The sequence below is a fragment of the Mercenaria mercenaria genome, chromosome 8 (genome assembly GCF_021730395.1).
Source record: "Mercenaria mercenaria strain notata chromosome 8, MADL_Memer_1, whole genome shotgun sequence".
Lineage (NCBI taxonomy): Eukaryota > Metazoa > Mollusca > Bivalvia > Venerida > Veneridae > Mercenaria > Mercenaria mercenaria.
Window position 1 is genome coordinate 16,321,426 of NC_069368.1, and position 14,390 is coordinate 16,335,815.

Sequence of the window (14,390 nt, forward strand, 5' to 3'; positions counted from 1 at the left end):
ATATATATTTCATGACAAAAATATGTTTTAGAATTCTTGTTGTTTTTTTTTACTTAATAGTTTTCAGTGATACTTCAACAGAAATCCAGTTCTTACCGTGTAAGATTTATCATTTCGCAGTCAAAAAACATGACTGTAGTGATTCGTGCTTACTATCATGGTCATCTTGATCTTGTTTACGTAGACATCTTCTACAGCAGACGTAACTCTTTTAAAATGATACCAAAAACATGGGTTACCTATTTGTGGATCCTATTTTAAAATATTTTCCTGATATAATTAATTAGAATCTGTGTCAACGGTCTGAATATTGATTAACATATTAGAAATCACTATTCAATCAATTGTTTTCATTAGGAATACCTCCATTTATGACTCCAGTGGTAATATTGAAAGAAGTACTTTAATTACATCAAGGAGGACGTAAATTGATATTTACGTCCTTGATAAAATGCATTTGAACAGCTTCTTTATCTCTTTTTAACAAGAAACGGATTTTTTATACTATACATGGAAATACTAAAACTCCCTGCAAGCTTGCTTGAGAACTGCAAACGGCTATAAAAAATAAATATATTTTATACTTCTTTAATTGCTTGCTGCCAAAAGAAAAAAAGAAGAAAAAACTGACCCTTTCACTCTGATATCTATTTCATTTTTTTTTTTTTTAACGTGTAAATTACTGTATATCCTGCACAGTACATTGGCTGCCAGCGATATGTTTGTTATGGCCACAACGGTTCTCCGTATTAAATTTAGCGTCTTCTTTTCGATCTCCGTTTATCACCTTCCCAAGTGTGAGAATACTGTTGCCAAATTTAACAGTACAATAATAACGTCAAGGCCGAGTACCAGGTAAGGGTCACAAATGAGACCGCAGGGAAGATAACCACATTGATCAACATTGAGGCTGTCAAAAGGGAATTATAGATTTAAGCGGTCTTTACAACAAGCGGAAATAGCACAACAATTTTATTTACAGTCATATTAATTATTCTTGTATAAAACAAGGTCAGGACCGAGTTTCTCAGCTTTATTTTGTTGAGTACATCAACGATTTATGTGTAACTTTTACAGTTTGCCAAAGTATTTCCCCACTTGATGCCCCAATCATGATGCTGTTCACGTGCGTGTGAGCTGTCAGACAAAAACTCGTTAGTCAGTGCGGACTTTGGACAGAGTGTGGAGACGTAATTTGCTGATTTGTCCTTCAGACGGCATATAAATTGGACACTGAAACTGAAAAATAATTTACACTGATATATCGCTGAAACAGTAACAAGTGAGTAAAAATAATTATCAAATTAAAATTTTTAATGAAAAATGCTGTAAAAATGTCAGTTATTTCATCAGCTGATTGGTCTAGATTTTATAATTAAGTTATAATAACTGTGTACTTCACAAGGCTGTATTTTAAGCTACATTTATCTGGAACAACATTTTAATTTATTATTGAATGTGTTTTATTTTTTAGACTGTACAGTAGTCGTTTATTTTTAATTTTGTAACATACATGGACTGATGGACTGATCAAGTAAGGTTCCAACTAAATTTAGGAAAAACTTCAAAAAGACAAAATGTCTTGTTCATTTCCATTTTACGGTTTTTCTTTGTTTTAATGCGAGAAATTGTAGTTATGTTTTATGTAGGAAGGTTGGAGGGAGGGTACAGGGGTCCCCGCTTCCCTTAAAAAACTTTGAATTTGGATCTAATTAACTCTGAACTCCTGGTAGTCATTTTACTTCAGATTCGTAAGTTAAATCTGTAAATTATAGAAACTGTAAAAATGTCAGTGTTGTACAGCCGAGTTCAAACGTTAGCTACTGGTTTCGAAGCAGTTTCCGTCATAAAATGAAAGTTTTTAAAATATCTTTTTTCTTGAACGTTTCAGTTCCGTAAAATGCTCCCAAAGAGAACACCTTAGCTCTTCTGCTTTACGAAAACATGAATATCAATAGTGTCTAGCGCACGTGATAACACACAGAGGGGCTCCAAAAGGGGTGTATAAATAGAGCTGAGTCGGTTGATAACAGAAGCAGTTTCCGTCATCAATTTTTGTTTTAATATTTATGTACATTTTTACAGTGAATACGACTAGAAAAGCACCATCCGTGTTTTTTTAATCTTTCTGGTGAAATTTACTAATACAATTTTAAGAAATTTGAAGGTTCATGTGTTAAATTAGGCTTGTTGAAAATAGGAGGTAAAAAAAAGCAAAACCTGAGACTCGAACTCGCGATCTCATGCTTGTGAAGCCGATGTTCTACCGATGCACAAAAATGAATCATTTTATCTTTATTATGTATTTTTGGTAAATCATCTGGTTTCGACTGCCAAAAGGAGGAACTTTCAACTTAATTGGGGATTACGGAGTTATTCTTTGCGCATGCGCATTGGTTGCACGTGAAATCCCCCATGTGCGGAATGTAAACAAAACAATTATGGAATGAACAATTCGAGTTTTCTTGAAAAGTTTTTACCCTTTGTTGCTGAAATTTCACAGAGCTCTGGATTGCAGGGTAGCGTTATGGAAACAATCTCGACTTCATTGTGAAGAACGTCACCAAACGTAAAATAACGCGTTGACGGATACTACTAGCCGACGGAAACTGCTTCGAAACCAGTACTGAAATAAAAAATACATTTTTTTCTAACATGATATTTTAAAACTGAAGTACAAATGTAAATGACTACCATGATATAAGTGTTATTCAAATTCAAAATTTTATATGGAGGACCGCTGTACCCTCCCTCCAACCTTCTTACAGAAAACATTGCTAGTGTACAATTTCTCTTATTAAAGTTAAGTGGAAAATGCTGTAAAAACAGTCACAAATAATGTCATTAACCATAGCTTTTTAACACACAATAACAAAGAAAAAAATTATAATGAAGATTCTTTCTATGAAATGTGTTTCCTTAAATAAAGCAGCACATTATTTAAAATTACTTGTGTATGTATTATTTGAAAGGGATCTCCTATTCTATTTTGGCTTGTTTTGGGATGAAGTGTTATTGTAAATCTGATTATTATATCATCCTATGTCCAATAACTGGGCCAACTATTTTGGTCAAATGTGTTTATAATTACAGATTACTTATGCATGCTTTACCCTTTAACTTTATAGTATACATTGGAACTACATGTACAGACAAGCACTGAATATGGAACAAGAGCAGATAGCCAATGAGCAGTTTATAAATCGTCTTGGTAGCCTCCCTGTTGTAAGCTCAGCATGGAGTCAAGCCTGTGACATCTATGCCAAGACAAAGGACTGTAATTCAATACTGAGAGCAACATGTAACATGGCCGAGGGTGGTGTCCAGACTGTTGTGTCTACAGCTAAACCTTACGTTGAGAAATACCAGCCTCACAGTAAGTAAATCACTGGTTCTAGTGAGGATTTTGTTATAGTTGGGCTCTCAGAAATCATAGCCTGGTGCCGTTTTCAGTGGTTTATCACAGTACACATATATAAATTTCATTTCAGTAAATTGAGATGATAAGTTATTAATAAGAATGATATTAAGTAGCTCATGAACATGAAAAAATATACAATCTGAGGTAGCTTATAAGTATTACAATTATAAAATTATCAACATTGGCTGTTTATATATATTTTGCTTTCATTTTCATTCTTTTTTTTTGTGTTAAGAGAGGAGCAGTTAGATACGACATTACCATAATTATAACCACTTCTTTAAAATTGAAAGACTGTTGCCTTTTGGAGGCGAGCAGCAATTATGTATTTCTGAATTTTGAACTTCTTCATACTTAAAACTGAGCACAGAGCTTATGTCTTAAATATGCTTGAGTACATCATCTGTTCATCACAGAAAAGCTATAATGTTATTAATGAAAGGATGGCTGAAAATGCACCAGATAGCACGAAAATGCAAATCTAGGCTCATTTATACCTTGTGAAATGAAAAATGAGCAAAGAAATCTTGAGATGAAAAAATTGTATTTGTTTTTCAGTTGAGAAAGTAAATGCCTATGCTTGTGAGAAGCTGGCACTGTTTGAGGAGCAGTATCCTGTGATCACTAAACCAACTGACGAGGTCCTCAAGGAGGGTAAAGAGAAATGTGCCAATGTGCTCAAACCTGTCACTGACCGAGTAACTGCTGTAAAAGACTCGTACCATGGTATCGTCAACAAAGGACAAGAAACAGTAAGTACCACATTCTACTGTTAGAGATTTTAAAATGAACTATATTCCAAGAGGAACTTCATGCAATGATGTAGTCACTGATCTTGAATAAGGGCAGGCCATAGTCCAGTCGCTTTTTCATCTAACATTCATTCTGAAAGTTCTGATTCTTTAATACTATGTTGCGGTTATGACACTATCAGGTTTTTGTCAGTGACACCAAGATACTTTCTTTTAAACATTACACATTTAAGTGCCTTTACTGGTTTTGAACCCAGTTATTATTTAAGCAGTGGGGAAGTCTTTACTGTTTTGGGTCCAAGTTCTGTGTAGGAAGCCACCAGTTGACTTGCGGAAGGGTGTTGTTTCAAGCCATGTGTCCCACCTATGCCTAAAAATGCTAAAAGTGGAAGTAGGAGTCTGTGCTTACTTTTAAAACTAGAAAGACGCCATATAACCTTGACTTTGAACCCATTAAAACAAAACAGGTGAAAGTATGCTTATTACTTACAGTATGATGCAACTAAAGGCAAGGTTGAAGCTGTTAAAGACTACGGTGTGACAACAATTAGCAGGACCCTGGAATCACCTCTTGGAAAGTTTGCCATGGAGAAGGTGAATGAGGCCCTGACCGTGTCTGAGGATTACGTAGAGAAGTACCTGCCGCCAACAGAGGAGGAGCTTGCAGAGGAGAAAAAAGGTGATCTTTCCGTACCAATTATTTTGTACTTTTTTAACATGCAAACTGTATTTATTAAGATCCTTTTTTTTTTTAAATGGGGGAGGGACTAAATGTTGAGTGGATAGGGGATTTTGTATGTCTTTCCTTTTTTAAGGGGTGACATGTTCATTATACCCACATGAAGTTTGAACTGTCTGTAGGTGACTTGAACAATCTGTGTCAATTTTCTATTAAAACATAAGTTTATTTAATTCAAAGTTATTTTAAAAAATTCTTTAAAAGGTATTCAGGGTTGGAAGGAAAACTCATTGTTCACTCATATTTTTGTTACAATTTTCATGTATGCAGTAAGGCAGTAGGGGTACCAAAAATTATTGTTACAGAAAGAAACATAATAGAAATGCAGATTGTGCACTTACATGTAGGAAATCTATGTGTAGTTAAAACATGTATTACAAGCATTTGACGAATTATATTCAATAAAGTATGTTGGTTTTATGATTTAGCTCCCTTGGAAGTTGATGAAGTTGGTACACTGACCAGAGTTACTTCCCTTAGTACAAAGCTTCGACAGAGGATGTACAAGAGAGCAATGAAAGACCTCAAAGGCGTACAAATGAGAAGCAAGGAAAAATTGGAGGGGCTCAACTTTACTGTTGACTTGGTAAGTAACAATCTGACAGAAAAAAACTTTATCTTCATTTCTTGTATTTGCCCAATTTCAATTTAAGATAACCAATGGCCATCTTTAACCAAAATCTTTTATCTGAAGATATTTACTTCAAATGTATAAAATCCTCATCAAGTGCATTTAACTTTACTAACTATATAAATTAAGTTTGCATATATAGAACTAATTTCATCATTAAATTTCATGCAGTAACAACTGATTGTTAAAAGACCCAGCCAGTTTATTTAGTGGTAATACACATTTATACTGTGTTTATCTATACTTGTATAGGAGAGATCGTGTTTGTACATGTATACAAATTTCGGTGGCCGCTGGCCGCGGACGGCAGGTGGCCGCTGAATAAAGTGATAAAATAGAGGAAAATCCGTCGGGGGCGTCATAAAATGGCCGCTGAACGGAGGTGACCGCTGATCGGAGGTGACCGTTAGTACAGGTTAGACTGTATACAAATTCTATTTTTAGAACTGATGAGACAGTGATCGTGTGGGCAGAAGCTGACTGTCCATGTTTTTTGTAAACAGTGATGTTTTTCTAACGGTCTAAACTTTCTTAAAACACAAATTACATAAATAATTTTTTGATCAATGGAAAGGTTATAAAACAAGCAATTTATTGATTACTTTTAATTGTTATTTCGAAATAAAATGGATTAATTATGAACGCTTAACTTACACTGTTTTTCTAAAGGTTGTGAAAATCACTACGCCGCTTTTAAAATTATATGTCATTTAAAACGGTTATTGATTGAAAAAAGATATTTGGATACAAAAATATGAAGATTGTTAGTATTTCAAATCTTTTTGAATTTTGAAAATCCATAAATGAGCAAAAAAGTTATTAAAAATTAAAAATTCTGATTCAATACGCAAACGGTGTTAAAATCATTTGTTTTGCCAACCACCAGATAAACAGATGTTAACGCGTGACGTCACGGCGATCTCTCCTATACAGTGTGTACTACTTTAAACCTAATGCATAGTACTGTTACTTCAGATAAACTTGTTAATTTTATGTTTACATGGACTAGATCTATATGAAGTAATTGTTCATGTTCTTAAATATGAAATTTGGATCTAATATCCCTTAGTTATTTATTAAAAAACATAATATTGTTCAAAATGTCTTGCATGAAAGAGATACATGTATGAATTTGAACAAATCATAGTTTTCATCAGCATGAACTCTTTGTGACCAGTTCCCAGAAAAAAGTAACTTTTCGACTGGTTTTACTTTGGAAAAGCATTTTCCCCATAATATTTATTACAACCATAAAATCGAGCTATTTCAGAAATATTATTTCTGTTTTTAGATCAAGTATGCAAAGTCTGGTGCTGGTGAAGTGAAGGACACATTGGAGGAGAAGTATGAGATAGCACAGACAAAAATGGCCGAATATTGGGAGAAGATAAACGAAGAAAATGATACAGATGATGAAGAAGTACCAGTAGTAAGTGTTTCTGTTGTTTCAATAATACAGGCCTGCATGTCTTGTTCAATATGTAAGACTGCTACTTATTCTACTGCTAGAAAAATAAGGCAGACACAGCCTGTTGCGATTTTTCTGTCGAATGATTCAGGCCTTCTTTGTTTGTAATTTAACTCAATTGGGAGAGGTTCTATCTAAATAGACTATATAGGTTTTACTTTAAGACCAAAAAATTTACCTTGTGTCATTCATTCTCCGTCTCTTTCTTAGCAAAAGTTACTTGTTTGGTAAAAAAAATTTAAAATTCAGGAGCCCTTAGCTGGATTAAACATATATACATATAGGAAAATATTATTGAAACTGTATTAAACAGAACAAAGGAAGTGAATATGGAATAATTCATCTAGTAACACATAATTTGACAAAACTGTATATATTTGTGGGGAGGATGCATAAATATGTTGCGGTATCGGCATGATTGACATTTTGAGGTCCCTCCTCAAACTGCTGGAAAGTTCTTTAGTAGGAAGTTTAAACAGTGAGCAGGATATTTAATAAAAAGATTAGTGAAGAGCTTTATCAGTAGAGATGTGTACCAACTTGTTAATTTCCAATTTAGTTACAGCAAAAGTGTGTTATTTGCAAACAGTATACTTTTCATGATATTTTTTTTGTGTTAAACAGCTTGGATTTGAAATCACATAACATACAGATATGAGTTTTATAAAATTGTAACTAACTGATGAGTAGTAAGAAAAATCATAACATGCAGAGAAAAATTTTAAGTTGAAAGTAAGTGTACTAGAAATATTTAAGTTAAAAGAAATGTGTCAGAAATGTGTTCAGTAAAACCATATACTATGTACCAGGGGGAATACATTCAGTGTATCAGTGGGAAATACTTCGATACAAAGTAAATTGTTCAGTTTGTAAACATGCAATATTCAGAGTATTGAATATATCACTGCATGTTACAGATGTTTGGCTGTATCACTGTATATTTCAGATATCACTACATTCCTGACATTTAAATGTAACCTACATGTACAATGCTGTAAGTTTCAGATGTTTGACTATATCGCTGTTTTTTTTTTCAGACGTTGGAAGGGAAAACTATTGTTGTTGCTAGGCGACTGACACGACAAGTGAAACAAAGCATGACCACCGTATCCGGATATCTGCCCACCCGCCTTCAACCCACCGTTGTTCGTGAAAGAATGGAAAATGCTCTCAAATATACAGAGGAACTATACCAGGCATTTAAGGAAGTAAGAAATTGTCAGTTTAAATTCCCTCGAAGCCGATGTTATTCATTTGATATTTTGAATTCAGAATAAACTCAATAAAAAACATGAAAGTCCACTTTTCGTTTTAGCTAATAAAATGATCCGCAGCAATACCAACCAGTTACCACTCACTATTAATATCAAAGCATTTTTGTTTTTCCATGAAATTTTCAAAATATGATTTTGTTTCCTGTGTTTTCTTTATTCGTTTAGCTTAAATTGTTGGTTTGATAATGTAGTCCAGATTTTGTATGTATCTATCAACTTTCAGGCACAAGGGTTTGATGATCTGCCAAACTGGTTACTGACACAGGCCAAGGAAAAAATGTTGTACGTCCAGGAAACCGTGTCATTTCTCACTGAAACGTTCCTTGTGGCACCAATCAGTTGGATGGTGAGTTACCTAACTTATTTTAGGCTTGATTACTTCCCTTGATGCTTAATATCTGGCAAAATTTTTGGGAAGCACATAACGATAGAATGACTTGTTTATTAACAATCCCAGTCAGACTTGTGTACTAGTGGCTGGCTCTGTAGATTAAGTTTTGTCCATTCAGTCCCAAAGTTTTGAGTTCAGTCCCATATGCATTAGATAATTCTTTGAACATGGTTTGCCCGGAGGACATTATTTCCAGAGTCAGATGTCCTCCACTGCTGTTACATGTAGAGAAGTTGTCATAAACTTGCAAAACTTGTAAGGCGTAATATAACACCACTAGGAAATCCAGGAGTGTTACATTATCATTACTTAAAATAAATACAATGTAGTATTAAACATAATCCAGACAAAATCAAAAAGAAACATCAGTTTTAAGTTGTTGAATTGTTCCCAAAGATTACTGCATGTGTAACAAGTATCAAATATTACAGACATGCTGTTAAGTGCTTGGCTTATAGTTAATGTTACATGATTATATCAGCATATAACATTTGTATCCGATTTTTTATATTGATTCTCCATTATTGGTTTTATATGTGCTTAAAGAAATGCATGCATACAGTTGTTTTTTTTATCTTGCACAAAATGATGTTGTATTGCTGCACGTTAGTCAATATGTTAACTACACAACTGAAGTTGCACAAAAAAGATTTGATAAAAATATACACAGGAATGTGCTTTTGTCAATCTCCCCTGTTGCAAGCACCAAACACAGAAAAATACTGTCAAGATAATGTAGCTAGAGAGGAACAACTAGTTGTGCAAGTCTATGTATAGTCAATGCTTTAAGACCATTACAGGCTGTTCTGTTTGCAGTGTTCTGTTTTTACCTTCACAGAACTCGTCTCTTCAGTCCATTTAGCATGATATGTGACAGTATTAGTTCATCTATTTATACTTTAATAGTGGAGACTCAAAATTATTTTGTGTTCTCAAACTATCTACACTGCATATTCATCAAATTAAAATTTACCCATATCTAACAATACAGTAATGTTATTTCAACAGTTCAGAGTGAAGTGGACAGCTATGACTTACATAACTTTGTATATATTAATTTGATATGTTACTAACAGAATCTACTTAGCTAGCGCTACATTGGTTTCGGGTGAATTTTTAAAACTAACACTTGTACGGAGATATTTTGGACACATTTACAGTTGATAGGTATGTTTGCATGTTGTGCTTCTATAACTGTAAATGTACAATGTCTTTGTTGTAGTTATTTATATACTGTAAAATCATTTAATTTTGTGGGCTTGAAGTTTTGTGCTTTTGACTGGTATGCCTGCTACATGTGGATAAGAATTCATGGATTGCAACATTTTGAAGATAAAATTAATGAAAATTTGGAATTAATTTTTATGGATTCACACAGCCATGAAATCCCCCCCAGTTTAGTCCCCCACAAATATCATGATTTCACAGTTTTAATCATTCTTGGTTGGTTTGTGAATCTACTTCTATCAGTCAGTATGTATGCATGCAGGAGCTTTCAGACAAATATTACAAGACAATGGTATTATCTAAATATTGCATTCCTGAAAAGGTGATATGAAAAATATTCACTGCAAGAAGTATGAATATTGACCAAGGCTTCAGCAGAGGTTGACATTTATATTTCAATTTTTCATACCACCTTCGTAGGAATGCCATATTTACTTAAAAATACAAAAAATAAAGGGTCTAAACATATTGGAAAATTCTATATAAAATTATTCATAGAAATACAAGAATTTGTAATCAACAGAAAGTAAAATATTATCAAAGATGTTTTTAATGGTACCAGTAGGTCCTTTGCTGGGCACTCAGCATTAAAAGAGGATCAGCATTTTTCTCTCGTACTGTAGTGGTGATGGATACTATCAGGAATGAGGTGTCAAGTGTGATTAATATAAGTTGTAAAACTTGTTTCACAATCAACCTAAAATAACTTAGTGTAAACTAAAGTAACACCAGTTATGTATAGACAAGTCCTTGTAGAGTTTTTCTTTTCTGGTAAAGACTGGAGATCATCCTCAGTTCAAAACAGTGACAGACTTGTTGTTAGACCTTTTTCTCTTGATTATCCTGTTTGTCTTTAACCCTTAGCCTGCTGGCGGCAAGTGACCTTGCCTTTGCGACCAGTGCAGACCAAGATCAGCCTGCACATCCGTGCAGTCTGATCATGGTCTGCGCTGTTCGCTGTTCAGTCAGTAAATTTTTAGGGAACACCCCTTTTAACAGTTAATGGTTCTGTCCAAATTGAAACATGGACAAGTTCATTATAGAAATTTAGCAGGGTAAGCGTTAAACAAATCCAAAATACAAGCAAGTATTAGTAAGCACCTAGTCAGTTTTGTTCGTTGCAGACTGGGTTGCAGACTGGGTGCGAAAGTGTGTCATATCACCAAACAGATCTATATAAGATCTCATATAAGATCACATGTCCAGAAGACCAAAATAAGGCTGTTGAGCATGGGCTATTAAATTACTGGGATTTAAGTTAAACCAGTGGGGAATTTCAATTTAGCATTTATGTGAGGTATAACAAAATACGATACAGTCAAGATTGTCATATGGTATTAAGAAAAGATTTCATTTTGTTCAGTAAAATGATATATCTGTAGAAAAGTTGAAGCCTTGGATCAGATACAGGTGTGAAGCTTGAAGTTTATAACTATTATTTTACACCATTGCCTCTCCTTCTGTAAACTCAATATGGTAATGAATATTTAGGGTTAACCGCAGATTGTTAGGGTGCTTTGTGTTTTTGTGTTTTTAATTACATGTTTTGTTGTTGCTCAGTTTCACTTGTTTCACCATAAAGTAGGCCTTTTTCTAGGACAGGTGCTTGCTTGTACACCCACTCATTTTTAGCAGCATTCAACCTCTCAGTGTTATTGATTTCTTTAAGCACATGATTCAACTGTTGATTTGCAACAATTAACAACCTCACTGTCACAATGTGCAGTTAAAATGTCCAGTTTTCTTCGGCTTCAAATTACCTGCCATTCTCTCATGGAAATGTTCTTTTCACACTACATGTATATTCTTACTGTGCTATGTATACTATGTAAGAACTTTCTTCTCAAACTCGAGAATTCAATTTCTGTACAGCTAATTTTTCTCATTTTACATAATTATAAATCTGCGGCAACAGAATCAATTTCTTTCAACTTCTAATTGGAATCAGTTCAACATTATGCATAGGAATAGTTTTCATTTTTTAGTCACAGTCTGCATTTCTGACTGGAGTGTTATGGAAAAGGGGTGTTTCCTTTAGTTCGAAGTTTTTTAGTATGGTAGTTAAATGCTAGAATCCTGTATAAATGTCTTTTGTTTAATTTGTTTTCTAACAGCATGTCTGCCTTTATTCCCAGGTGTCCAAACGTAGTTTAGAGCCCACCCCTGGGATGCCACGCCCTGAATCCGATAGTGGGGACGTTGAAATGGAGCCGATCAACCGGGATAAAGAAGAGGAGGAATAATTGACTGTGCACTGACTTTATAAACTACCAGTATTCACTGCAGATACTCTAACTTTCTGAAGAGAGAACTTTGTGTTATATAAAAAAAATCAAAAGCGTAGTATGTTTTGTTTGTTGTAACACTAGTTGTATTTGTGATATTAAATTGTGCCTAAAATATTTTTTCTGTCAAGTTGTCAAACAAAATGAATGTAGCATGGGTCATATCCTGTGCATAGAAATATTTTAATACACTCTTCTTTTACTAACATTCTTATATCAATTGTCTCTATTTAAGATGCCACTTTTGGCTGTTTAGCAACTTTTGCATCATTAAACACAGAAATTTAATGAGCAAATATTTGGAAAATGACAAATCTCTCCTCCAATCATAAAAGCCAAATTTGGTAATTTGATTTAAAACCAGTCATCAGAATTTCAATTTCAGCATTTTAAATATTTCAATGTTAATTTAAAATTTTGCTGTGGATATTGGCATTACTTGAGAAAATTGAATTTTGTTTTTCCTGATTTTTTTTTAATGGTTTGTCATCTTAAATAGAGACATGCTAAAAAAATCAGTGAATGTTCATGTAGCAATTTGGAATTGGAAAAACAAAGTTTTATAGAAACATTATTCGATTTTGATATCGGAGTACTTGTGTTATGAAATATTACTGGTATATAATTTTGATAAAGTGCTTTATTACACTGCATATGTTTCAGTGTTGTTTAATGTCTGTGTTTTCAGTGGTGCTTGAAATAAAACTTGTGCCTGCATAATGTTTATTTAAAATAATTGATTTTTGTTGAAAACAATGTCTTGAGAAATGTGTTTCTAATGGAATGTTTCCAATGATACCAAAAACTAGTAGAAAAATATGCATTGAAATTAGCATGAACAAAAAGTCTTCATAAAAATACAGAAATGTGTGCATAAGTATAGAACATCTTAACATTAAAGTGAAAATAGTTGCATGGTTCTAGATTTTCAAATTAAAATAAGTTAAAAAAAAAACAAAAAAACAGCTTACAATAACCAACCTCTGTTTTGGACTAGTTTTATGTAATAAACAAATGTCAACTGTATTTGGTTGTGTTTTAATTTATCCTATCCTGCAGCAATACTGCTGTGTACTAGTGGTCTCAGTGGTCACCGACTGATCACTCATGGCTTGAGCCCTACCAGTGGTGGAACTATTTTATTTTTGGATGGTATAGACCAGCTGGCTTGTGAAAGGTTGATGGTTTTGCCATTGTATCCCCTATGCCTGAAGTCTTCTTTCACCAATACAGCTTGCAGTTTTCTTTAGAATATGCTACATTCGTCCCTGTGATAACAATAAGAGAAAAAAAAATATTGCAGGGTTTGCCAGTTATTACAGGCAATGTGTCACTATAAAATCTATTTTAAAATTGATAGCCACTTCCAACTACTATCTCAGAAGTTGTGGTCCTTGACTTTGTCAGGAATGCAAAAATTAAAAGTGTGCACAATATTTCTCTTGAATTTATCTGGATTTTAATTAAATTTGTATAGATTGTGTATCATTATAATGTGTTAGTAGGTCTTATTCAATAGATCAGCTTTGACTAGTATTCCTAAGTTATGACCATTGACGCTGTCAAGAAAACACTTTTTTCTCAACAAATTAAAGAGGTTTTACTGTCATATTTGGTCTTAAACTATACAGAATGTGTTTACTCTACGGGTTAAACCCTGCACAGTTCAAATTTCAGTTAACATCTCCATGTTCCACCTGTTTAAAACAGTAATATTTGTGATTTATAACTCAACTGCTTGAAATTTTTAGCTCATCTGAACGTTCAGTGTTAGCTGTTTTTATGTGAGGATGGTCCGGTGTCCATTGTTCTCTTCAGTTTCTATAAACATTTTCTCTGACACTACAAGTCAAAATTACACCAAACTTAGTTTATAGTATCCTGGCAAGGTCCTCTGTTTTGTTCAAATTGGGGCACTTAAAGAGCCAAAGATAGTAAAAAAAAACTTTTAAATATCTTCTCATAAATAACCTGATGGATCTTCATCAAACGTTATCTGTATTATCATTACAAGGTCCTGTCCCAAGTTTATTCAAATAGGTATATTGAACACCTTTTAGCCGTTAGAGCTAAATATAGAGATACTTATAAATGACTTCTTCTCATCAACCACTTGATTGATTTTCATTAGGCTTGGTCTCTAAACATCATTATGATAAGGTCCTCTCAAGTTTATTCAGATTCAGACTCTTAGCTGCCCTT

The 14,390-nt window shown here is 33.6% G+C and overlaps 1 protein-coding gene across 1 annotated transcript; it reads left to right on the forward strand.

Annotated features, from left to right (window-relative positions):
* The first annotated feature begins 1,123 nt into the window (after positions 1–1,123).
* LOC123522980 (perilipin-2-like) lies at positions 1,124–13,214 on the forward strand. Its single transcript, XM_045300538.2, has 9 exons — positions 1,124–1,282; positions 3,129–3,376; positions 3,980–4,173; positions 4,666–4,852; positions 5,341–5,498; positions 6,835–6,972; positions 8,049–8,219; positions 8,509–8,631; positions 12,039–13,214. The coding sequence occupies exons 2-9, from the start codon at positions 3,145–3,147 to the stop codon at positions 12,144–12,146; spliced, it is 1,311 nt and encodes a 436-aa protein (XP_045156473.2). The 5' UTR covers positions 1,124–1,282; positions 3,129–3,144; the 3' UTR covers positions 12,147–13,214.
* The last annotated feature ends 1,176 nt before the right edge of the window (positions 13,215–14,390 follow it).